Source organism: Tiliqua scincoides, chromosome 11 (assembly GCF_035046505.1).
Source record: "Tiliqua scincoides isolate rTilSci1 chromosome 11, rTilSci1.hap2, whole genome shotgun sequence".
Lineage (NCBI taxonomy): Eukaryota > Metazoa > Chordata > Lepidosauria > Squamata > Scincidae > Tiliqua > Tiliqua scincoides.
The window spans coordinates 17,793,216-17,819,268 of NC_089831.1; the positions used below are offsets into that span (position 1 = coordinate 17,793,216).

Sequence of the window (26,053 nt, forward strand, 5' to 3'; positions counted from 1 at the left end):
GGGTTTGCATTGCAAACCAGGTGCTTTATTTTTTTAGGAAATAAGGCTATTAACCTTTAATTCCTTTTCATATGGCAAGAAATCAACTTTCTCCATATAGTGATTTGGAGGGGGGGAAAATCACCACATTCACAATGAGAAGAACATCACCCTTATATGAGCAACCACTTGAGAAGGAAGCTGGTCTGGAATCGTTAAGGATAACTGGAAACCTTACAAAATATAAGACATGGGAATTCCCCAAGAAAGGAACATATTTAAACAGCATGAACTGTACATTAAAACATAGTTGCATAGATTGAAATCACTTTGTTTGGTTGATAGTATGAAACAGATCGATGTCTATTCAATGTCCACTTGATCAACACCGATTGCAAACAAGCAGAATTATAACCAACATCCTGCCATATATGCATTTTTTTTTTTAAAGCAAACAAACCTACCTGGCTTTGGCACAGAACTGGTCACAGACTGAGGGACCTTGTCGTTGATGAGTTCAACACACTCGCTAGGGAAGAACCCAACCTGTGACAAAATAGACAGAGAATAGTCTGTGCCCGCATAGTACTTAAGGCAGCATCTGAATTGAATTGCATGTGGAGCCATTCCTAACAGTTTTGACTTTTTTTATAATAACTGTTTTTAGTTGTGAGAGAAAGCAAGAGGAAACAGTGGTCCATTTATCAGGAAAAATGGTTTTTGTAATGGTGGAGGAGTTAGGGCCCAATCCTACATCTTTCAAGCGCTGATGCAGACGTGCCAATGGGGCATGAGGTGGGGGAGCACTCACAGAGGCTTCCTCAAGGTAAGGGAGCATTTGTTGCCTTTCCTCGGTGCTGCACTGTGGCGGCATCTGTACTTGAAAGTTGGATAGGACTGGGCCATTAGACAGTGGTTGTCTCGCCCATAATCCTGTAGCACCTCATTGTGACAAACTAGTGACTAGAATACAGGTGTCTCTTGGTGTCTGCAAATCCATTTATCCATCGTTCCCTCTGTCTATTACTTTTGTTTATCTTCATTACAGCTGCGTGGAATGTCTTTTGCCTCAACCAGACAGGCAGGCAGCTTCTGGCAATTATTGCATGTCTCTTGCTTTAACGGGTAAGCAAGCAGGCAGGCTAGAAGGGAGACTAAGAGTGAACACTAACTTCCTGCTAACGTCCGCTCCCTGTTTTAGTGTCTTCCTGCCTGTTAAAGCAAGAGAGGTACAGTAATTGCAAGAAGCTGCCTGCCTGCCTATTTGTTTGGTTAAAGCAAGAGACATTTTGCACAACTATAATGAAAATAAACAAAGGTAATGGGGTGTGGGGATGCCCCTTATCCATGGGGATTGCCCCTTATCCATGGAGGATTCAGGAACATATCCCTCATGGATACCAGCACTGCCTGTACAGCAGTTTTATAGGAACTAACAACATCAGCGACACTATCAGGAACTAGAGTTAGAACCTGACTCTAGATAACCTTGGGCAGACTGAACACCCTGTGGTATTGGTGACGCATTCAAATGTCTGCCCTATCAACTTTCCAAAACCAACTCGGGGCTCGCTCCCAGTCACCTTTGGTGATGACTATCAGGAACTCTTTCAATGGCTCATTCTCCTTTGCACTATCTCATCAATTAATCACAAGGCCCTTCTGTTCTCTCCATCATAAGGCAAAAGTGTCAGTCTCTATGCAAAAGAATAAGCTGGCACCAAATCTGCATAATGACAACAGTCAGAAACCAGTAGGAGACTATTTCAGTGTCCCAGGACTCATAGAGGATGAGAAGCTAAGATAGAAAACAAAAGGCAATAGCACTGATTCTTATTCCCAGACAATAGAAGAGACTTTAAAAAACCAGGCTAATACTTACCGATATTACATAAGAACATAAGAACAGCCCCACTGGATCAAGCCATAGGCCCATCTAGTCCAGCTTCCTGGATCTCACAGTGGCCCACCAAATGCCCCAGGGAGCACACCAGATAACAAGAGACCTCATCCTGGTGCCCTCCCTTGCATCTGGCATTCTGACATAACCCATTTCTAAAACCAGGAGGTTGCGCATACACATCATGGCTTGTACCCCGTAATGGATTTTTCCTCCAGAAACTTGTCCAATCCCCTTTTAAAGGCGTCCAGGCCAGTCGCCATCACCACATCCTATGGCAAAGAGTTCCACAGACCAACCACACGCTGAGTAATGAAATATTTTCTTTTGTCTGTTCGAACTCTCCCAACACTCAATTTTAGTGGGTGTCCCCTGGTTCTGGTGTTATGTGAGAGTGTAAAGAGCATCTCCCTATCCACTCTGTCCATCCCCTGCATAATTTTGTATGTCTCAATCATGTCCCCTCTCAGGCGTCTCTTTTCTAAGCTGAAGAGGCCCAAACGCCGTAGCCTTTCCTCATAAGGAAGGTGCCCCAGCCCTGTAATCATCTTAGTCGCTCTCTTTTGCACCTTTTCCATTTCCACTATGTCTTTTTTTGTTTTTGACATTGTTTTTAATGAAGACACTAGGCTACCCCTGAAATTTCATGTGTGCTAATTTCCATCCCTTCACATCTTAATTTTGCATTCTGTCTTGCTGACGACTGCGGATGCCTAAATACATTCTATTTTAAGGTCTTTTGTCTTTCATAACTCTTCTAATTTGCCTTCCTGATGGTCCTTGGGGCTGCATGTCACTACTGATCATTTCTGCTACTTTGCTTTCAAAATCTCATTCCCTGCATATATCGCACTTGCCTCTCGAAACCCTCAGGCCTATGCTAAATTCATGTAGTATATTTTTTATTTAAAAAAAGAAAATTCTTGATATAAGAGAAAGTACTAAGATGCTGCACTAAAAATAATTCCATCTTGATACCTATTTTTATAGAGAACTGAGCACGGTAATTGTTTGGTACAAATGTCAGCCTAAAGTGCAGCTGACATTACGACTGACCTTCTTCAAGAAACAAGAGACTATGTCTGGCCCAACTATATAATTACTTTTCCTATTCACCTACAACCAAGACTCCTGACTGGTCACTTTAGCACCCTCTACCTATCTGACAAAGCCACCACCTATTTTTGTGCAGCTTAGAACCCAAGTGATTCCCTTCAGTCTAGTTGCTGGCTTCACCCACAGCTTTCTTTTTAGGTTTCCAACTTTCTTCCCTTGCAGGTAACCAGATTAGACCACTCAGGTATGCACAAGTGTCATACTGATTTCTAGAACATGACTTACAGTAGAATCAGATCAGATCAGAAACCTTTATTGGCATCACAGACAACAAATAAAACAAGCAAGCAGAACAGCCAATAAAATAGCCTAAAAAATCACACATCTTTCAATTCATACAGAACTGCCCAAGACACACACAGTTTCTCAATTATCATAGCTCATATATTATATAAATCATGGAGATGTCTGCCCTTACTAAAAATCAGACAAAGATATTTAGCAGTCATACAAATGTGTTCTTGATCTCTTCCTGCTAACCAGAAACGCACCATAGGAGAGGGGGCAGATTGGAGACACCTGGCTCAGAAGAAGGGGAAGGACTGACAGTAGAATCCTATGAATGTCTAGTAAGTCTCACTGAATTCAATGGAACTTACTCCCAGGAAAGTGTGTATGGGATTGCAGCCTAATTCTCCAGACAAGCTCTACCCCTGAAAGAGGAAAAAACTTCCTTCCAAATAAGAAGTTCAGGTAACTTTTCCACTTTTTAATGACTCCGATTCATAGGAAGGGAGTGTGTCGATCCTGGAAGGTGTGAAATCATATGTTGAGGAAGAAAGGGAAGCCAAGGATGGGGTAGTGGTTGGGGAGTTAGATCTGAAAGATCCAGGTTCAAATCCCTGCTCAGATGTGCTGCTTCCTGGGTGATCTTGGGCCAGTCATGTTCTCTCAGCCTAACAAAAGGAAGGGAGGAACTATGTAAATCATCCTGAGCTCCTTGGAGGAAGGGTGGTAAAAAAATTGTGCAAAATAAATAAAATCACTTTCCTAGATTCTGAGATCACTAAAATCCATACAAAAGAAGAATCCGATGCCGTTAATAAATTGTAATGATAGAAATAATTTTAGAGGTAACTTCTCCCCAGCACTCCCATCTTCTGGCTGCTTTGTCCAATCCAATCCAAATGACGGCCTGAGCTCATATGCAAGAACCGTGTCAAAAACGGTCCTTGGACTCTGCAGGGCAGGCTGACATGTCGGCTCTGATATAAAGCCTCTTTAAAATGACGACACATTTGCCTTCCTCACCTGCCAGATTAGTTACAGAAGGAAAGTGGGTGTCATATCCCCCAGATTGGTGGATACAATTCATTTACTGTTTCTTTCAAAAAAAGATACAACCTGCTTTCCTCTTGCACGTTCAAAGAGAGACGGAACAAAATTTCTGTTTACAACATCATCAAATTTGAAACAACAAAATAATCAATGGCAATGACGAGCACAACTCAGAGAGGAGAGTGTATTCAAAAATGGATCAGAGCAGTGATTTTCAACCACTGTGCCACGGCACATTGGTGTGCTGCAGGAGCTTGGGGGAGAGTAATGTATCAGTAAGGCTATTGGGGGGTTTGAACCCCTGGCCCAGCAGCGCAGTGTGCCTGGCTAATTGTCAAAGCACTGACAAATTTAGCACCTTCTCAGTGTATTGTGACATGAAAAAGGCTGATGATCGTATTGGAGAGTGCTCTATTATCAGTGATAATTTAATAAGATTCATTCAGTGAGTCCTCCTGTGAAACTGACTGAATAGGAGAACATACCTGAAATCCATGCTTGCCCCTCCACCAAGTGGTCAATTCTTTAGGAGGCATGTCGATAACGGACACAATATCTCCCACCTGGAAATGAACAACAAATACTTGTCTCTTTGTGGTCAGAAAGACAGCTTTGTCGATAAAAGCACATAGCCTTCTACACTGCTAATAAAAGGTTCCAACACACCTGTGTCCAACAGCACTTATAATATTTGCACTGAAGCATGAGCTAATGCAGTGTTTCTCAAACTGTGGGTCAGAACCCTCTAGGTGGGTCGCAAGTGGGTCGCAAGTCGATTTCAGGTGGGTCCCCAATCATTTCAATGTGTATTTTCTTTTTAATATATTAGACTTGATGCTACCACGGTATGTGACTGCATTTGGGGAAATGTATCAGATCTGTACTTTTAACAGACTAATCCAAACCAACTTTCCAGCACTAACATAGCTGTGCCGATGTGGCGTGCAATGCATCCTGCAGTGTGGAGGCAGTCAAGGAGACTTCCTCAAGGTAAGGGCATGTTTGTTACCTTACCTTGGATCTGCACTGCAGCTAGGCCACTGTTGGAAAATTGGTTAGGATTGTGCCCTATGTATATGTATATGTTTTTAACAATGATAGTTAGTGGGCTTACTCCTGGGTAGGTGAGGATAGGACTGCAGCCTTTGGGGAATTTTTTTAAACAGAACAGCAACATCTTGGGAAAGTTAGGAGGGTTCTTCTTTATATTAAATAAATTTTTAAATTTATACTTATTGTAAATATTTACTTACTTAATTTGTTTTTGTTGTATGGGGGATGTTAATTTTCCTGCTTTATGAATGATGTCCCTTCCATCCATGACATCATTTCCAGGTCACTTTCCGTAGGTCCTGCTAGATTATCATTCTAAAAAGTGGGTCCCGGGGCTAAAACATTTGAGAACCACTGAGCTAATGCATTATACATTCTACACAGTGCACATGTTAAATATAAGAATAAGGACAATTTGCTTAACTGCTGCTAAAAGCCAAAAGCTGTTTCAATTAAAATGTGAATCAAGGTGAATGTGCCCTAGAAGCACAAAACCCTTTGGAAAGGGATCTGGAGCAAATGAACTACTTTTCATCTCTCTTGTACGCAAGCGTTCCAGTCCTTGCTTTCCCTCTTCCCTATGAGGTTTAGCGCGACCTTAAAAAGACATATTCCTCTAAGTTAAAGCTAACAATGCAACAAGGAAATGTAATGTCATGTCAGCAGGATGGAAAGATGAGAGAAGTCATTTGAAAATTCCTTTGAGATGTGCTTCCTTAACATAACATTTTAATAGGGTTTTTTTGCTAGTTACTGAATGCTTGCGATGGACACATGGAAAGCGCCATCTATGCATGCAAGGCTCTCGCTATTTGTCCTCTGAGCCACACACTGCACTGCACTATTCATGGGCTTATCTCTGCTACCAAGAGGTCTGCAAATCAACCCCCCCCCCCTTTTAAAAGGAAAGCCAAGAATTTGAGGCATCTAATAGGAAGTTGCGAGCCACACAGGTAGCTTTACTGTGCATTAAATGAGCAATATGTGGCCCCCAGAGAAATTGAATGCTTTGTCAGTTTTGAGTGCCAGTAATTTACTGTATTAAATATTTAGCAATCACTTTTGAAAACAAGATAATGGCTTTTCTATAATCAAATTACACAGGCCAACACACATTTTGCTTTCTTTAAACATTACACCAATTTCTGGGTATACTTGGGGTTCTGATTCCAAAAATGCCATCAGTTCTTCCCTATCACCTCTAGTTTCAGAGATGTGGTATAGCCTCATTAGTGAATGATTCAAGCAGCTTCCTCATGAGGAAGACTTCACCATGGCTTCCTCATGAGGAAGCTGCTTGAACCATTCACTAATGAGGCTACACTATATCTCCAAACCTAGACAGTTGATGCCAGTATATAAGGAAGGTCCTCTGTATTCCTAGTAACCATTTATGTATGTATGTATGTTGTATGTATTTTTAGCATTGCACACGGAGACACATAATTGCCAAAGGATACCACATTTTTGGAATGTTGACTGCTGGACTGGCAAATACCCATTTAAGGTTTTAGGTCTCAATACATTTAAAAGGTAAATGAAACAGAATTTTGCGGAAGACATGCCTGATTTAATGCATTCACTTACATTTTCAAGAGACGGAAAGTCTCACCAAACACTAAAAATTCATATTTAAAAATCCATATTTAATCCAAAATCCAAAACACTAAAAATCCATATTTAATACAAATACACATAGCAGGCACATCTTCCCTTTTCATTTCACAAATAATACATTTCCCTTCAATTGTTTACCTCAAAGGACAGTTCGTCAGCAGCCTGAGCTATGTATCTCTTAATAACATGGGCAGCTGCAATAGCAGGAACATTAATGGATGATTCTTCGTGAACTAGCAGGTGATTCCCTTTGTTATCAATCTGTAACAAAGAACATGGTAGATCATGATGCAGTCAGGATGCAAGGCTCTGAGAGTTTGTTTTACTGGTGTCTGTATGAAGGATGGACTTTATGCTAATTTTCAGAGAGTCTGAAGTCTTGCTGTGCGTACCAAAAAGCACAATTCAGGCACCGTACACCAAGATAATTCTAGTAAAGAAAAATTATACATGCATGTACTAGTAATTCTAGTACTAGAAAAATTATAGTTAAAATTGGTTTTTTAACAGTAGCTTGTTAAGTTAGTAATACTCACTGCTAATAAAGAGTGCACTCTGCAACCTACTCTGAAACTGTACATTATTCTATAGCAGGGGTCTCCAGACTACAGCCCAGGGACCGTATCTGACCCACCACAAGATTTTCTCTGACCGACAGAAACTTGGTCTTTTTCGCTAATGCATTTTGCTAACGTTCAATATTTTTACTCATTATATGTATATAATTTCTCAGTCTAAGCATGGCATTGTTTCTTTGTAATTATTACATTTCTTTTTTGTTCTGAATCATATCATGCTGATTACAGAAAAGATCCAAGTAAAATTTATTCATTCATTTAAATTTCATTCCTTCATGTAGAAAACCGAATTCTTTTCATTCCATAAAAATGTGAAACAAATATGATGTGGCCCTCACACTGAAAAGTTTGGAGAACCCCTGCTCTACAGCACCACCCAAGGTACACTTTAATCAATCAAACCAATCAATCAACCAACCAACCAATAAATCAATAATCCTGAAATTCTGCAATACAGAGTATTATGCCAGAAACTTTATAAAATAATTCAAGGAGAAGAATAAATGTACTGGAATATCTATGTTCTAGTCTAGTCTTGCATGACCCTTTGCAACTAAAATACAAAGGAGTAATTTTACAATCTTTTGCATGTGCAACTTGAATAGCTGGAAATGCGAGGCACGCTGCCAAGCAAACAGAAATCCAGGCACACAATATGTAACATGATCCATCTATCCATACCTCCATCCACGTGAGGGCAGGGCCACAGTTGATCTTGTTGCCTGCGATGGCCGAGAGTCGTGACAAGTAAGCCATCAGCATCTGGGTGACAAGCTGCGGAGGGTGGGAAAAGAGTGGTGACAAAAGTATTAAGTTCCACCCTTCCAAATCAGGTACCTGAGGCCAATTATTTGCTCGGGAAAGCATGCGACTGTGGTGCTGTTTGACTACAATTCTGGGACATGCAAAAAGAAAAAAAAAACAGTGAAAGGAAATAAGCCCTACCCCAAAAAAGTTAGCTGAGATTTCTTCTATCAACACATCTTTTTGCTTAAATTTAAATTCTGAAATTCCACTCATGCTCTTTCACGGGCACATATAGCACAGTGCAATGGGGCTTAGACTTGGGGATGTTTGGGATAAAGTGCTGTTTCTTTCATATGACTATCTGTTAATCGAATCAGTGGGAAGCCCGTTTTCCCACATCTGGAAAGCACTTTGGAATGTGACATGTCACATAGTTCCATCTTTGGAACATATTCACTCAGTCATTAGAAGGGGGAGATACTGAACTGCCCCTTGCATGACTGTTTTTCTTCAACGAAGGTGACAGGTCAGCACATGCCATCAGCACATGCCAGTGACAGGCTAGGAAGAAAGGTTGACCACTTATCCTCCCCCAGCACACTAGCTTTCAAGTGTTTACATACAGGAAAAGATTTCAGTTGTGCAAGCCCCCATCTGCAGTCTGAAACAGTACAAGCACATGTCTTGCTGTATCAGTGAGTATTCAGCCAGCAAGATAGTATCTTGGTCTCACTAGCTTTGTAAGTCAACTCCTGGGATAAATATTACACAAAACATAGGGAATGCTCCCCTTTTTGTTGGTTGGGCACATGATCCTGGCCTTACAATGAATTAGACCAGCATTTTCAACCACGGGATCTGCAGCGGGTCGTGACCTGATGCTCCCTACTGCAGTAGTTCCCAAACTGTGAGACGTGGCTCCCTGGAGAGCCGTGGAAACCAGTCAGGGCAGCCGCAGAATCCTTGTGAAAAACTTGCTGCCCTACGCAATGCATAGGATTGTAGCTCTATTGGGGAGCCACAGCCAATGGCCCAGTTGATCAAGGGAGCTGCCACTCAAAAAAGTTTGGGAACCACTGCCTTACTGGGAACCTCTGGAAGCTGCTTCAGAATGTCTTAATGAGGAAATGATCGGAAGCCCAGCACAATCCAGAAGTGGTCTTCATATGCTTCAATCAGAACAAGGCGAGTCACAGCATTATAAAGTTTGACAACCACTGAATTAGACCATTGGTCCATCTGAGTCTAGCACACTAGCTGGCAGCAGTTCTCAAGGGAAGCTCTCAAGTTTCAGGGGGAGGCGTCGTTTCCCAGAACCTGCTACCCAAGATCTTTCAGCTGGGCGTGCTAGGAATGGAATCTTAGGAAAGGAAAGCATTGTCACGAAACCAAAGCATCCTGTCCCCCACTATTTGTTCCGAAAAAACAGATATACAACGATGCTGTATAGTTACGAAATTGCACTTCACAAGAGAGACAACACTTTTTTACTGTCCTTGTATCCAACATCTTTGATTAACTGTATATTACTGCATGCTTAAGATGAAAGAAAGACTGTATAAAGGACACCTTGTCTAAATTTGCTTCTAAGAGTCTATTTTTCCGCTATGAACTATAGAAAAAAAGGTGCTTCAGATCTCACTGCCTTCTTACAGTTTCCTCTTGAAAATTTCCACTGTATTCCCATTTTTTGATTATTCTTCTTTTGTAAAAAAAAAAAAAAGGGGCGGGGAGAGGGAGGGACACCTACATACACCCACACAACATTGCGATACCATCATTGACATTTGCTAAGCTATTCTGTAAGGTATCTACCTGCCACTTCAAAGGAGCTACTTTGGACACAGAAACTACCCACATTATGGACAAAACTCATGTATTAGGTTGGAAATTGGTTTTTAAAACAAGGAAAACTGGGTTCATAAGAAACCAGATCAAAGCTACAGTAAGCCAGGCAACTGACATTTACCTATAATTTGTACACGGTTAAGAGCACAATCCTGTGGTCGGCGGCACGGTAAAGCGAGTAGCCCCATTGCGGGGCTGCTTACCTTACTTGGGGGAAGGGGACGAACATCCCCTCCTCCCAGGCGCTGGATTTGGCGGCAGCCCTTCTCGGTGCCGGCGAGGCTGGGCGCTCCAGGCTGCTGAGGATTGGGCTGCAAGCTGGGCAAAAACTATGCTTGCTTTAACAAAATCAGGTGATATTTTCCATGCTTAACTGCTAGACACAGAAAATAATTACGACTGCCTTTTTATAAGTTTTTGCCTCTTATTCGTATCTCACGTTGGTAAACTGTTAGCGAAAAATCTAAAACCTTGAAAATTAATTTACATGGCAATGTAAATAATGAACATAATGCTTTCTTTCCTTTTTTTTCACTTAGATCGTAATAATTTGTCCAACTCTCCGCTAGCATACATATTACTAAGCAGCAATGAACTGTTTCCGTAGTCTATTTATTTATTGCCATTTTTATAGACTGCCTTTTTCACAGACTCAAGGCAGTTTACACCCTCAAGGCAGGCTGAAGACAAACACCACTTTACAATGAGGTTTTTACAAATGCACGGGGGGCCCCGTATCCATGGATCCCTCATCTGCGGATTCACTTATTTGCAGATTGGGTCTGCACCCCCCCCCCACGCACGCACCCACTGGAAACAGGGGCAAAGCAAAAGCTCAATGGCGTTGCTGCGGGGGCCAGGGGGATACACTGCCCTAGGTACCATGCTTGAAGGGGTGCCCACCCCCAATGGCAAAGCCAAGGTGCAAAAATCAGTCTTCAGAAGCCCATGGAGACCAGGCACTGCCTCCCTGTGCCTCAAACCATTTCCCAGGTACAACTGGATGCAACTGGGGGATATTAAATTTGATTTTGTAGTATGAGGGGGTATTAAAAACTTTTGTACTCCAGGGTGATAGATGCCTCAGCTATGCCACTGTGACAGCTCAACTTCCAGACCACATCACCTGCCCTAGTTCCTAAGGGAACCAAAGAACTTTCCCTTCTAGTTCAGATACCACTCACATTCACATAGTCAAAGTGGAGGGTGGGGAGAGGAGAGAAACTTCCTTTTGCTCACAGGTAGCTGGTTTCCTTCAACTGGTTACAAATTTCATATTTTACCTCTGGACTGTCCTTCAAGGCATCAGAACGGGGCAGCTCGGAAAGCTGGGAGAAGCGCCGGTCATAAATGCAGAGGTGAAGGTGTTTATCAAGCACTCTGAAATCTTCATAGCTCCGCTTCACAATCCAGCTCTTGCCCTGCACAGAGAAATGAGGAATAACGTGTTCAGATGTTAGGTGTTTGTTATGGGCATTTGCGTGAAACTTAGGCATTCCATTATTTTGTATAAAAGAAAAACCATCTGTACACTTTGCCTAGGTATTCTGTAGATTACCTAACCCCATCTTCAAGTATTTCATTCTGACCGTATGTGCTTTACAGATAGCAAAATCCAAACAAATACTTGAGCCACCATAGGTCTCCTGCACCAGCTCAGGGGTATTGCAAACGTGCTGTAAGGTACATTTGTGCCAACTCATGAGCCGGGCATGCCAGCACAATGGCATGCATTGGTCTATTCATTCCAGATTCCGTCCCATGCAGGACAGCGCAGGTTTGTGTTCGGATGGGTGGCACAGGGGGTGGGAAAGGTTGTGGGAGGGCATTCCAGGGGTGATGAAGGGAAGTTTTTTTGACAAGGTGAACCGAGGGGGAATTGACCTGGGGGAAGGGGCAGGATTGGCGGCGGCAGCAGATGCCATATACTAACCCCCTCCAACGTCGGGCTGATGTTACAGTGGGTTGCTTGAATTTGCGCCAGCTAAATAGCTGGCAAGATCTGTGTAGCCCCATAGGAGTGGCTAGGGTGTTACACAAGGTAGGAGGAAAATATCCACTTATCCCAATGTGTCCTCCAGCAGCTTAACTTGATCAGAATACAGTGCAGGTCACTGCAGTCTAGTTATACCAGTACAGGTTAGGATAGGACCCCTAAGGATTTGGGGGTTAGGGAATGCTAACTTTGGGCTGCTCTATGCAACAATTTTGACACCACTGATAGGCATGCTTAGCTTCACACAATGCTGGTAACAAACTTGGTAATCTACAAAATACCTAGGAAACGTGTACAGATGATTTTATAAGCTTATTTCACACTGTGCCACAAAAGGGTAGGCATTCCATAGAACACCTAGGCATTCTATAAAATACCTTGGTGAAGTATGTAAGGTCAGAACGAAATAAGCTTCTTTCATACTTTCCCAGGCATTCTATATAATGAGTACACAGCTGTTGTTGCACACAATGCCTGTAACATATTTACCAGCAACTCATGGTACTGCAGACAGCAACATAATGTGATAATTCTAAAAGAAAAAAAGGGGGGGGTAAATTTAACTTGTAAATTTAACTTGTAAGTGACTTGTAACTTGTGATGGACTTTTCCTCCAGAAATTTGTCCAATTCCCTTTTGAAGGCATCTAGGCCAGATGCCATTACCACATCCTGTGGCAAGGAGTTCCACAGACTAATCGCATGCTGGGTAAAGAAATATTTTCTTTTGTCTGTCTGTCTAACTCTCCCAACACTCAATTTTAGTGGATGTTCTGGTGTTGTGTGAGAGGAAAAAGAACATCCCTCTATCCATCCCCTACATAATACATCCATCCCCTGCATATGAATGCAGTTCTGTCCGTGCACCCGAACAGGTCACTCAAGGATTTTTACTCTTAACTTTGTATGGAAATTATCTAAACATAAGATCAAATCTGGTGCATTCCTGGCACCATTTCATCCATTTTTTGTTCTGTTTATACAAAGCTATCTTATAAATCAGGCTACTGGTCCATCAAGCCAAATGGCAGGAGCTTTACAACATTTCAAGTACGTTTTTTCTAATGTTAGCACTCAAAAAAAAAGCTCCGTATCTCAAAATTCTGGATAAGGGATGCTATTAACCTGTACTTGCGAAGGGTAGTGCCTAAACAGCAACAAAGAAATTCCCCCCATTTTTCAGTTCACTATTTTTAGCTTCCATTAAATACTCCTTTAAATTCACATTCTACTGGCCAAGAGAGTATATTCCACATCCCTTTGGCATCTTTTAATAACCAGGGGATGCAAAAGAGGCTCTAATCCAGCCGCATAAGCTCATCTATAAGCCCAAGTGGTTTTCTACTAAATTCACATACTGACTTCACAGCTCCAGGTAAGTGCTTGGGTTCTGAAAATAGTTTTGATGAAGCTCTAGAACAGGGGTGCTCACAGTTTTTTTGCTCGAGAGCTACTTTGAAACCCAGCAAGGCCCGGAGATCTACCAGGGGGGAAGGAAGCGTCTGACAGACACCCCCTTTAATATATGGAGCCCCTGCTGGAGTCTAGTCAGTTTCGTCAGTTTTGCTGCTGCATGCCTGAAGAGCAGCTAAAGTGTCAGTTTCAGTGTCAGTTTAGTGTCAGCTAAATATGTCAGTTTCGTCTAGTCACTAGACGAAACTGACATATTAACAGTTTGGAGAGACAGGGCTCCGAGATCTACTCATTTTGCTTTGCCATCTACCGGTAGATCGCGATCCACCTATTGAGCACCCCTGCTCTAGAAGTACTGAAAAACCTGGTCAAGGTCTGTTTACTATTCTGTATAGATTTTAAATTTTTTTTTTTACACTATTTAGTAATTTTTAAAATACCAAGATTAATAATAACATGGCCCTTCAATTGGGCAACTTGTGCGAGGAGATGAGTTTTTTTCACTTTCCTTTTAAAAAGGATGTAATTAAAAAGCCCTTCTGGCCTCACTGCAGATCTAGTGGTCCCTTGCAGGCCCTCTCTCACTTCCCCAAGTCCTTTACCCTCCAGAGGAAGTTCACCTCACCTCACCCCAGCCCACACATTTCCCCTGCCAGGCTTAACTGCCATTAAGCATTACATCAGATGCAATTCTAATGCTAACCGAATTCCCTTTAAGCCATTCTAATCATCACACTGTATTCTGTATACACTGTATACACTGTACACACACTGTATACACTGTATACACACTGCAGGCATAGAATTAGTAAACTTGTAGGATGCTCCCAGGCAGAGTCCTTAAATCATGAAGCAAAAGATATAGCATGCATTGTTCCTCCTTCTGCTAAATTAACTGGTTGCAAGCATGCTAACGAAACATTCAGTGATGATCCTGATTTAAAGACTTAAGATCCATGCACAAGCCGGGGCAAAGAACATGTGCTGGGAGTTCTTCAAGACTATAACTCATCCATAATATCTCTTCTTGTATTTGACATAACATCTGAACTGAAGGGTGTGTGCAAAGGCCTTTAGAAGAGCACTATGGCCTAAACTCAACCTTTAACACCAAACATGAGTAGCATCAGCTATTCAGAATGGAGATTTTGCTGGGGTAGCACCCCCATAAGAAAAGCTCTGCTGGAACAGACCAAAGGTTCATCTATCTAGTCCAGCTCTTGTATCTCACAGTGGCCCACCAGATGCCTCACAAGACAACCACAAAAAGACAACAAGAAACCTGCATCCTCTTGTCACTCCCTTGCATCTGACATTCAGAGATAGCCTATTTCTAAAACCAGGAAGCTATTTATACCCATCATGCTTGTAACCTGTGATCGAGTTTTCCCCCAACTAGGCCAGATGCCATCACCGCATCACGTGGCAAGGAGTTCCAAAGACTAATTACACACTTGGTAAGGAAATATTTTCTTTTGTCTGTTCTAACTCTCAATTTTAGCAGATGTCCCTCTGGTTCTGGTGTTATATGAGAGGGAACAGAACATTACTCTTTCCACTCTATCCATCCAATGCATCTTATGAGGTGCAAGGGATTGGTGCTAAAAAGAATAATTTCCAGTACATCGCACAAGTTCTTTGTATACAATCCCCTCCTGGTCTTGGCCAATGTCTGCAGTAAAGCCTGAGAGTAAAGGAACTACCAAAGGAACATGGTATTTTTATTCAAAAATGGTCCTCCAACATGTGACACACTGAAACACAGATCTCAGAACAGCAAGTGCTGGAAAGAAATGGGTTTAAGCTTACATCTCCTTGGCCCTAAATCAGAAAGTTCAGTATTTTCCCCGTTGTTCTTTTCAAACTTTCAGCAACTCACAGAAGCCCTCATGGAAGCAAAGGGGTTCCTTTCTTCCTTCCAAATAATTACAAAAAAGAGCCATCTGGCCAAAAACAAGTGGCTGGAACAGCCCATGCGTTCACAGATGACAGGTTGCCCTTTCCTGGGTATGCGCACCAAAAAAGAAATGCTTTTTATATCAGTAAATACAAGCAATTGTTTTAAGAAATGTGGTGTTGGCATCCTTCAGTCTCGGAAGACTATGGTGTCACGCTCTGAATGGTGGTTCTGGAACAGAGTGTCCTCTCCAGTGCGCGAAGCATGGGTAAAGTACGTATGGAGGATAGGCTGTTACCCATGCAGCAAATCCCCCCTCTCCACGTCGCTGAAATGGTCCAATGGAAAGGCAGAGGCCAATACGGTTGGTTCCAGCGGCGTCGCAGGAGTTGCTGTGTTCAGCCATGAACTGCATCAGGGACTCCGGCTCCGGATTTTGCCTCGAGGTTGACTCCTGAAGACTTTTCCATAACTGGATGTAGCCACAAGGCAGTGGAGGTTTGGGATCAGAGTTTTCCTTCTCTCAGATGAGCTGCCTTCCCAGGCTGACGAGTCCCACCTACCCGGTGGCTGTTTAGTCGCCTCTTACGACAAGTACAGCCAAACTGAGGGCCTATTCTTATCCCCAGCCCCCAGGGGATTTTTAAAGCCCCCAGGGGATTTTTAATACATATCTATTTTAAGAAATACAGAACCAGTATATTCTAGATTGGTTATTCACGACCACCCTGATCTGCAAATTAAAAACATATACATTGGTACCTCGCAAGACGAATGCCTCGCACACCGAAAAACTCGCAAGACGAAAGCGTTTTTTCAATTTTTTCTGTGACTCGCAAGACGAATTTTTCTATGTCGTGCTTCGCAAGATGAATTTTTTCTATGGCCGTGCTTTGCAAGATGAATTTTTAAAATTAAAAAGTTTTGTGCTTGAAATTTTTGAAATCCTCTGTACAGTATGTATGCCTATAAAGAGCACTTAATAAACACTTTGTAAACCAAATTTGACTTTGTTCTGACTTATTTTGCCCATAGGAACGCATTAATTAAATTTCAATGCATTCCTATGGGAAACCGCGCTTCGCAAGACGAAATTTTCGCAATACAAAACGACTTGCGGAACAAATTAATTTCGTCTTGTGAGGCACCACTGTATCTCTATGAGCAATGCCATTGCAGGTAGTGGTGAAATATAAGGAACGGCAGAAATACAGAAAAATCAGTCATTTTGACCTCCTACTTATAGTTGTACTGACCTTCTGAAAGAGTACCAGAATGCAACTAGAGCCTTGCCCTGTTCAAGTGTGGTTTGCACAGCTGCTTGGCTGTTCAGGCCTGTGTTGTTTTTCCAGTATGACCCTTGCACTCTTTTTTATTACAAACCACAGTGGAAAATGGCTTAGAAATGTAATCAAAACAAGAGACCAGAACCGATAAAATCCCACTAATATTATTTGTCCTGGATGTGTTTTACCCAGTGTTTTTACTAGTTTTAAGCCTTCTGAATCTACTTGCTGGCACTAACTTTAAGAAAACAACAACAGCTTCACACCCTAATGCAAATCAAAGGGTGGGGAAAGGGAAGGGTGGGGGATTAGTGTTAAGTGTCACTGCAATTTGAACAATAAAGTTCAAATTTAGGTTCAATGTTAAAAGTAAAGCTACACAAATGTGGCATTATTGACCACATCAATCAATAAATCTCCATTCACCAGATGATTTTTATACTGGACTATGAAAAGCAGTGTAGGTATAGAAAGTTCTTAAGTTTCTTTAGAAAAGAGCAGACGTTAAAGAGGTGAAGAAGTGAGCTGTGGAATCATTCAGCCTCTCCAGTACACTGTGAATCCCTCCGTGTTTCCATGTTCTACTGGCAGCATCATCAACTATGATTAAGTAAAAGCCAGAACTCCAATTAACCAGGCTTTGCCAGGCATTTTCAACTCCTAGTTAAGGCTCCTTGGTATGATTGTAACTGTGGTAACTTAGCATAACACCAATATGTCAGAATGCAATTAGTATACACATTCAGCCTATATTTCAGGTTTGAAATGCAATTGCTAAATCTGTGTTTAAAAAGGCAAGGGAATTACAAATACACAATTCACTGTACTCTCTCTCTCTCTCTCTGAATGAATGAATGAATGAATGAATGAATGAATGAATGCTGGTGCATACATTCAGGATACCATTTTGCATTTCAAGTATTAACCCCACTACTCCTACATCTATTTTCCAGGGGGCAAGGACAGACATAAAAGATGGTGGAATCTAGATTCAGGTTTTACCAGCATCATCAGTGCTTTTTGCCAGAAAACTCAAACCTAGCCAGTAGTCACTATCAATCTTGAGCTAGTAACCTTCAGACTTCACTACCGTGACATGTAAGGCAGTCCTAAAAAACATCTAGAAATCTGGTACATAATGTAGCCTGCTAGGCTGTTGACTGCTATCAGCCAACTGAAGTATATTATTCTAGTTTTGCTAAATCTACACTAGGTGCCAGTTCATTTCTGTGCTCAAGTCAAGGTTCTGGCAATTGTATTTTAAGACAGTATCTTAAGGGTCATCTTTTTTTACATGCACCAAATCAAATCTAATTTTCAGCATGTTGTCTGTTCCAGGTGCCTACTCTTAGGGAGGTATGAGAGATGGTCCTGCACAAGAAGAATTTTTTCAACTCTGGGGGCTGGTTTGTGGAATGCCCTCCACAGGGAGGCTGGGCAAACTATGCCTTTAGGCACCTTCAAAACATTCTCCTCTAAAGATCATTGGAGTTTCTTGACTTCTGTATTAAATGCTGCTTGGTTGATTTTGTTAATCGGGTTGCTTTACCGAGTGGTTTGCTGAATTTGGAATTTTTGTTTTGAATCGTATTTATGGTTGCTTTAAGTGGTCATTGTGGTGACTGTTTTAACAAGGATAACTCAAGAGCGTACATTTAAAAGCTAGTACAAAATCCAAAGATCAACAGATCTTTGAACAACAGATCAAGGAGGCACAACGGACACTTAAAAAGAGTCGATAAACCCATCAATTTTAAAACAAAGAAAGGTATGTGAGGCATTTCAAGAATTTTTTGTTCTGTAACATCCAGATCCAAGCATTCAGGAGAGCACAGAGCATGAAGTCCATGAATCTGAAATCCGTTTGCTCTCTTACCAACAACCCCAACTCCAAAGGCAATCTTCGACAGCTACATCTGTCAGTCAGATAAATACCTGACCTGTGTGCCTTTGCTGACAGGAAATTGTTTTATGAAGCTGAGGAGGAATAAGAGCATATAAATAGGTAGCAGAATAATAATAATAATAAAGAATTTTCAGCATCCAATGCAACAGTACTCAACTGTTTTTCTTGATTAAATCCGATGCTGAATGGCAGGTTGAAAAATATACAGCTCAAGTCTCTTGCTATTTGAAAAGAGATTTGTGTCTCTCAACGCTTTATTAGATCCCCATCTCTCTTTACAGCTTGTAATTTAAACAACTGACTATCAGTCACATCCCATGTAAAATATATGGTACAAGCAAGAGGTCATACAAAGGAAGGAGTAGGAGGCAGGAGAAATCTGTGAATTGCAAGTTATTTCCAAAATGTCAGAAAACTGTGTGTAACAACAACATAAACCTGTAGCAAAGAGTGATATTTTAAACACCTCTGAGTGGTGGAATATTTCAGTGGTTCTCAAACTTCTTACACCAGGATTCACTTTTTAGGACAGGGGTGCCCAAACCATGGCCCTGGGGCCACTTGCGGCCCTCAAGGTCTCTCAATGCAGCCCTCAGGGAGCCTCCAGTCTCCAATGCGCCTCTGGCCCTCTGGAGATTTGTTGGAGCCCACACTGACCCGACGCAACTGCTCTCAGTGTGAGGGCGACAATTTGACCTCTCACAGCTCTTGCGTGAGCTGTGGGATGAGGGCTCCCTCCACTGCTTGCTGTTTCACATCTGTGATGCAGTAGCAGCAACAAAGGAAAGGCCAGCCTTGCTTTGTGCAAGGCCTTTTATAGGCCTTGAGCTATTGCAAGACCTTCATTCATTCATATAAGATCATCTTTAATATATTCATTTATGTAAACTTATGTAAATTTATTCAAATTTGAAATGTAAATTAATTATTTTTTCCCCCTGGTCCCCGATACAGTGTCAGAGAGATGATGTGGCCCTCCTGACAAAAACTTTGAACACCCCTGTTTTAGAATGACAATCTGTCAGGACCCACCAGAGGTGATGTCATTAACCTGGAAATGATGTCATGGCCAGAAGTGACATCATCAAACAGGAAAAATTCTAACACCCCCCCCCCAATTCAACAAAATCAAATCTAATTAACTTAGGCTGCAATCCTAACCATACTTTCCTGAGAGTAAGCCTCACTGAACAAAATAGGACTTACTTCTGAGTAGACCTGGGTAGGATTGTGCCCTTAAAAGCTTAAAATATGTATAAGTTTAAAAATTTAATTAAAATAAAAAACCACCCTCTTAACCACCCCCCCCCCAAGCTCTATTCTGTTTTTCAAAAAATTCCCAAACATCCCAAAGGCTGCAAGCCTATCCACTCTTACCCAGGAGTAATCCCCATTGAGTATCATTGTTAAACGCAGATACATAGTAGCTAGTTAAATGTACAGATCTGTAACATTTCTCCAAATGCAGTCACATACCATGGTAGCATCTGGTTCAATATATTAAAAATAAAATAAAAAATGAAATTAATGGAGATACACCTAGTGGGTCCAAACCCACAGTTTGAGAAACATTGGAATATTTAAAACCCCCAACCTTCCCTAAATGCTACATGAATTGGTACTATTTGTAGATAACTTCTGACTACCTACTGGCATAAATTAAGCTCCATAGCCTAGCTTGATGAATGCATCACATGGCAAAGGTGAAACTTAGAGGTTTAATAAGACCATTCATCTAAGTCATCTTAACATTTATGTAGGAATGCCATCAGCTTTGTTTTACTAACGGCATGACTCAGCTTCGGAGTGGCAAACAGGCTGACTCAAAGTCAACACATTATTTTTAATTACTTAATGTCTTAATTTATTTTAAGTATTTTTTAAGTACTTTAAAAAGTGCAAATTGCAGGCACCATCTGAGAAGAGGTATTCATCCCCTGTTTCTCCCTCTCACTGGGAGGAATGCCTCTAAGCCAGCACCTGCTAGAACACATGCCCACAATATCTTAGAACCTTCTTTTAAACTACTGTTTCATTCACAGATATATTTATGCAGTGCTATCCAGTTAAAACTCATATGACTAACTAAGATTCCTTTGAATCAATTCCTAAATGGACCCAGGTGATTCTGGGAACCAAATTGTGCACAGACAGCATTCCTAAAGTCCTTTCAAGAAAGATTAGTGGCTTTTCTGAACCCTCACTTGAATTGTCCTTTTGTGTTCTGCAGAAGAAGAAAAAAAATTGGAGAACTTAAAAGCAGTCAGCACTTATATAAGCTACATGTCACTTATCCACTTAACACTCTCTTATCTTCCAGAATCTCTTCTCAGAAACTCTTATCTTTCAATCTCTGAAAGAGCCTCTTTTTATTTCGATTGGCCCATATATGCACATGAATTCTCAATCTGCCTTACTGGCAAAATAAATGACAACATTCTGAAACGCCTCTAGGACTGCTTATTCACCACAACAAGGATTAAGGTTTCTGTTCTAGGAATAACAGCCCAGCCAAAAGAGGACTAGAAATCTAGAAGAAATCAGAACATGTTTCTGATATCAAACTTGAAAGAGTAGCATCAACTATTGCATGCCCCAATTGGATCTTCACTTAGATAATGTGCAGCTACTCTAAGGGAGGTCATTTAATCATGAGACCTTTAATTTAATCATGAAACCGTAAGGTTGTTAAGTGTTTCATGTGCCACCAGTTCAAACTCATTCAACAAACCAGAATCTGCCAAAGGCAAACATTCTTTACAAGATAGTAAAACTGTAAGTAACAAGATTGGAGAACATCAGACAGAAGAGAAGAATCAAACTACAACATGCATAAGAAAAAGGAAAAAAAAATCTACAGACTTGGAGACACTTAAGCAGAAGGAAAGCCCCACTAAAGCTTGTCTTCAGTCAATTTGGTGTTCTACATATTTGCTATCTTCTTAATGACTTCATGCCATCTTACTAACATTATGTAATTCTCCATTTTTATTCTAAATTCTTTAAAGATGTTTTGTTCAAGCTTGGAAACAGTGACTTTTGGTGCCTTGGTTATTGATGGATTATCTAACCCATCACATTTAAAAGAACATACTTCAACATTCGATGGCTGGGGGATAAGAATAGGCCCTCAGTTTGGCTGTACTTGTCATAAGAGGCGACTAAACAGCCACTGGGTAGATGGGACTCCTTAGCCTGGGAAGGCAGCTCATCCGAGAGAAGGAAAACTCTGATCCCAAACCTCCACTGCCTTGTGGCTACATCCAGTTATGGAAAAGGCTTCAGGAGTCAACCTCGAGGCAAAATCCAGAGCCGGAGTCCCTGAGGCAGTTCATGGCTGAACACAGTCACGTTCTGGCAACTCCTGCGACGCCGCTGGAACCAACCGTATTTGCCTTTCCATTGGACCATTTCAGTGACGTGGAGAGGGAGGATTTGCTGCATGGGTAACAGTCTATCCTCCATATCTACTTTACCCAGGCTTTGCGCACTGGAGAGGACACTCTGTTCCAGAACCACCATTCAGAGCGCAATACCATAGTCTTCCGAGACTGAAGGATGCCAACACACTTCAACATTCAGATACTTTCAGCTGCGCAGGACACGCTTGTTTTATTCAGTTTCCAATGAGCCTATTTTCCAAACCAGCCAAGTCTTACTGCACAGCAAACATCCCAACAGACATACTGTCATTCCAAGTCAAAACACTTCCTTTACACTACTTCCAACAGCTATGTTCTCTCAGCTATATGTTACCATTTCAACACACTAGACACGATAATCCAATATTTCAGAATCCCTGTGTTTTTGGATGCAGACAAATTTATACCCATTTAGCTTTGGGTAAAGTAAAATGAAATGATACGTAGTACCTATCACCACACCAGGTCACTGACCACCAGTGGGCCACTAAGCAATCCACCAATGGTAACAGAAGAACATGGCACAGCCCACAGGTAACAGCAACAATGAGGGATCTGCAACTCACCTTTTGATAGACAAAATCCTCACAGGACAACATGGGCGACTTAATCAAGGATCATTCTTTTTGTGTTTTGATGGCCCTGTATGGTACATTTTTGACTGGTAACAACAATCTCAAACCAAGAAGCAACCATCAAGGACAAAACAACAGTTTTGCAGCCTGGGAGGAGTGCAGCAGAGGACTCCATGAGGTCGGTGCTTCAATTAACAGACTCACAGTTGATTTTTCAATGAAGTTGGCTAGGGAACCCAAGGTTGAAAGCACTTCTTTAGTGACCACAAAAGTCAGTAGGCTTCCAAGTGAAACCTTGGCAAGCAAATTCAAAGCCTTTAAATCAGCAAGTTGAAATTAGTCATGAGCTTCTTAAAAGCCAGCCAGCCATGGGTTGCTTTAGTGAACCAAGGTTTGGCCTTTTCAAAAGCCTGTTGGACCTAATGCAGCCTTGCCATTAGCCCAAGCAAAGCTTGAGACCGGTCTGAGTCATGCAAGAGATGGTTCTCTTGGTTCCTCTACATTTCACTGGGTTCTTTTACTGATTTTCTCTAAACATTTTCTGATATTGGTTTTATTACTATGGTAACAGCCCAATCCAGAGCCCCAGCTTTGAAGCACAGAGGAACAGTGGTGTCAAAATAGCCACCGCTGCATTCTATGGGGCCAGGGCAGTCGGAATCTCCTTGGGGTAAGGGAAAGTTTGTTCCCTTATCCCAGGTAATGCTGCTGCAGCCCCAATAAGTCTCCTCGGAGCTGTGTCAGCTATTTTGCTGGTGTAGAACCAAGGAGGCCTGTGTAGAACTCCACAGGCCAGGAGTGGGCATAGGGTTCGGCAGCAAGATCTGCTACCATCCCCGGGTCCAATCCTCCTGTTCCCCCACCCAGTTCTGCCCTGCGTGCCCCGAAAAGATGCTCCTCGGGCTGGTGGAGAAACATGCCACTAGCTGCTCCCCAACAAGACTTCTTGGCACTGAGGCCCATTGTCAACTAGCGCTGGCCTAGCACCAGTACTATGGGCATAGTACCCGCAGTAAAGTGTCTTACAGTACTTTCACACCACTGGCGCAAGCGGTACAAGCGTACTGCCAGCGCAGGGCTCCTTAGGATTGGACCCAAAGTCATCTTGAAAACTTTCTTCTCACTGAAAGGTGGGAGATAAATTATTTAAGAACAACAAATCACCTTTTGGGGGGGCAGGTGGAGAACAAGCAAAACGCCACCACAAAAGAACATCAGAGGAGTCCTGCTGGATCAGGGCAAAGGCCCATCTAGTGCAGCTTCCTGTATCTCACAGTGGCCCACCAGGTGCCTCAGGGAACACACAAGACAACAGGAGACCTGCATCCGGGTGCCACTCCCTTTCACCCGGCATTCTGAGGTAGCCTATTCTAAAACCAGGAAGTTGCATATGCTCATCACAGCTTGTAACTTGTGATGGACTTCTAATTCGTTTAAGCCCCTTTTAATAAGAATATAACCACAATAAAATATGGTTCATATCCAAGTAGGCAATTAAATAGCAACAGAATGTCACACTTATTATTTTGCTATAGTCGTTACAACAAACTTGCAAGAGGTCAGCCTTATTATCCATACAACAGACAGGCTTGAGGCTGAGAGAACATGGCTCGTTTACAGCCACCTAGTGAGTTTGCGGCAGAGATGCTGTTGGAATTGCAGACATCCTCATTTCTAGTGCAGTTTTAGCCACTCTGCCACACCAGCTCCTCCATTAAAACAAACTGTTCTCTTCAATTTGTGGTGGAAGCCAGCCTTGCTCCTTAAAGGACTACATGACAAATCAGGAATCCTGCCAAGCTGCATCGCCCACTGAAAGCAACCCTAATTGCTAGCTTGTACTCCTGGATTTCAGCAGCTATTTCCAGTTTTATTTCAGATTTAAACTGAACACAGCTGAATTCAAGTGAATTAATTCAAAGCAACTCCCAGAGGCGAAATGAAACAGGCATTAACTACTGTCCATCTACACTACTAAAGAGCCAGGATGGTACAGTGGTTCAGGAGTTGGATTTAGGCCTGGAAGATCCTGGTTCAAATCCCAGCTCAGCCATGAAGCTTCCTGGGTGACCTTGGATCAGTCACTCTCTCTCTCTCTCTCTCTCTCAGCCTCACCTACCTCACTGGGCTGTTGTGGGAACAAAAGGAGGGGAGGAACCATGCACAGGGCTTGCAAGGACAAAAGGAGGAATCATGTGCACCACCCTGAGCTCCTTGGGGGAAAGGGTGGTATAAAAATGTGAATGAATGAATGAAGTTAGGCATCACAGACAGGCGTGCACACATATTTTGTATGACACCTTCATTATTTCCTACTTCTTTCTTCGCCTTCAAGGAACTCTGCCTGAGTTTCAACACATACATTTAGCATGGTGGTATGCAATGGCATTGGCAACAGACTTTTTTTCCACAAACAGCCACTTGTGAATGCATTCTAAGGTCATACAAATATGCCCGAAAGGTCACTTGGGACTCTATGACTCAATTCCCTTCAGCAGCCAGCACAAGTCTCTGATCGGAATCACAGAGGTGTCAACTTGCCTGAAGCCTCTTCAAAAGCTCCAGGATAAGCTGGCAAGTTCCCTCAGCACCCTCTATGCAAAACCTGTATAGCAGGAGCAGAGAACTAACACTCCTGATTAGCATTCCCCAAGCCTCAGGACCAGAGTGTCATTTTTCTAATTGCTAGATTAATTTTTTTTTAATTCAGTGCATACATTCCAGTTTTTAGAAAGCAGTTTTCTGAGTCTTCAGAGAGAGGGCAAACACAAACGCAGATGTGTATAAATGTTGGCTGTCCCGTGCTTCTGGCTGATCAAGGTGACATCCTTTAAAGTGGACCGAATCCAGATCAGCACTGGCTCTACAGCAGACCAGTTCATATATTTCTCTGGCAATATGAATGCAAGCTGTTTTACACACTTCAACCACACGTGGGCAAATGACAGCCCTGCAGGCCAGATCTCCAAACTGGCCCTCTGAGGTTGTTGCGACCTCCCTCTCATCTGGTCCTCCAACTTGCTACTGTGCCACTCGTCCCCAAGAATTCCCACCTGCTCGTGCATGCTGTGGTCCACAACTGTACGCATGTACAGCTGGGAGAAGCAGGGAAACTTGGTCTGTTACTGCCCTTGCCTGATGTCTCCCCTTTGATCAGGCGGCCACAGGACACACTGGCTCTCTCTCCTCTCCTTTCTCTACAGGCTGCATGAAGCACTGCTGCAGCTCACCTGTTCTTGCCTCCCTTGCCAGCCCCTCTGTCGTTTCCTAAGAGCTGTCTTTTTTTAATCGTGAGTCTTTTGACGACAACGGACCACTTAATCATTTAGCCATGCGAACGGCTATGAATTTAAAAAAAAAAAAAAACAATACAAAAATACAGGGAGCCTTCGGTATTTGTGGGGGATCTGTTCCAGGACACTCTGTGTATACCGAATTCCATG

The 26,053-nt window shown here is 42.2% G+C and overlaps 1 protein-coding gene across 1 annotated transcript in view; it reads right to left on the reverse strand.

Annotated features, from left to right (window-relative positions):
* Window positions 1–26,053, reverse strand: part of ARHGAP32 (Rho GTPase activating protein 32) — a 161,829-nt gene that overhangs the window by 71,209 nt on the left and 64,567 nt on the right. Inside the window, exons 6-10 of the mRNA XM_066639519.1 lie at window positions 11,400–11,537; window positions 8,203–8,295; window positions 7,082–7,204; window positions 4,759–4,836; window positions 444–525 (exon numbers count right to left, since the gene is read on the reverse strand). Of these exons, the coding sequence (XP_066495616.1) occupies window positions 444–525; window positions 4,759–4,836; window positions 7,082–7,204; window positions 8,203–8,295; window positions 11,400–11,537 (514 nt within the window). The remainder of the gene's footprint in view (window positions 1–443; window positions 526–4,758; window positions 4,837–7,081; window positions 7,205–8,202; window positions 8,296–11,399; window positions 11,538–26,053) is intronic.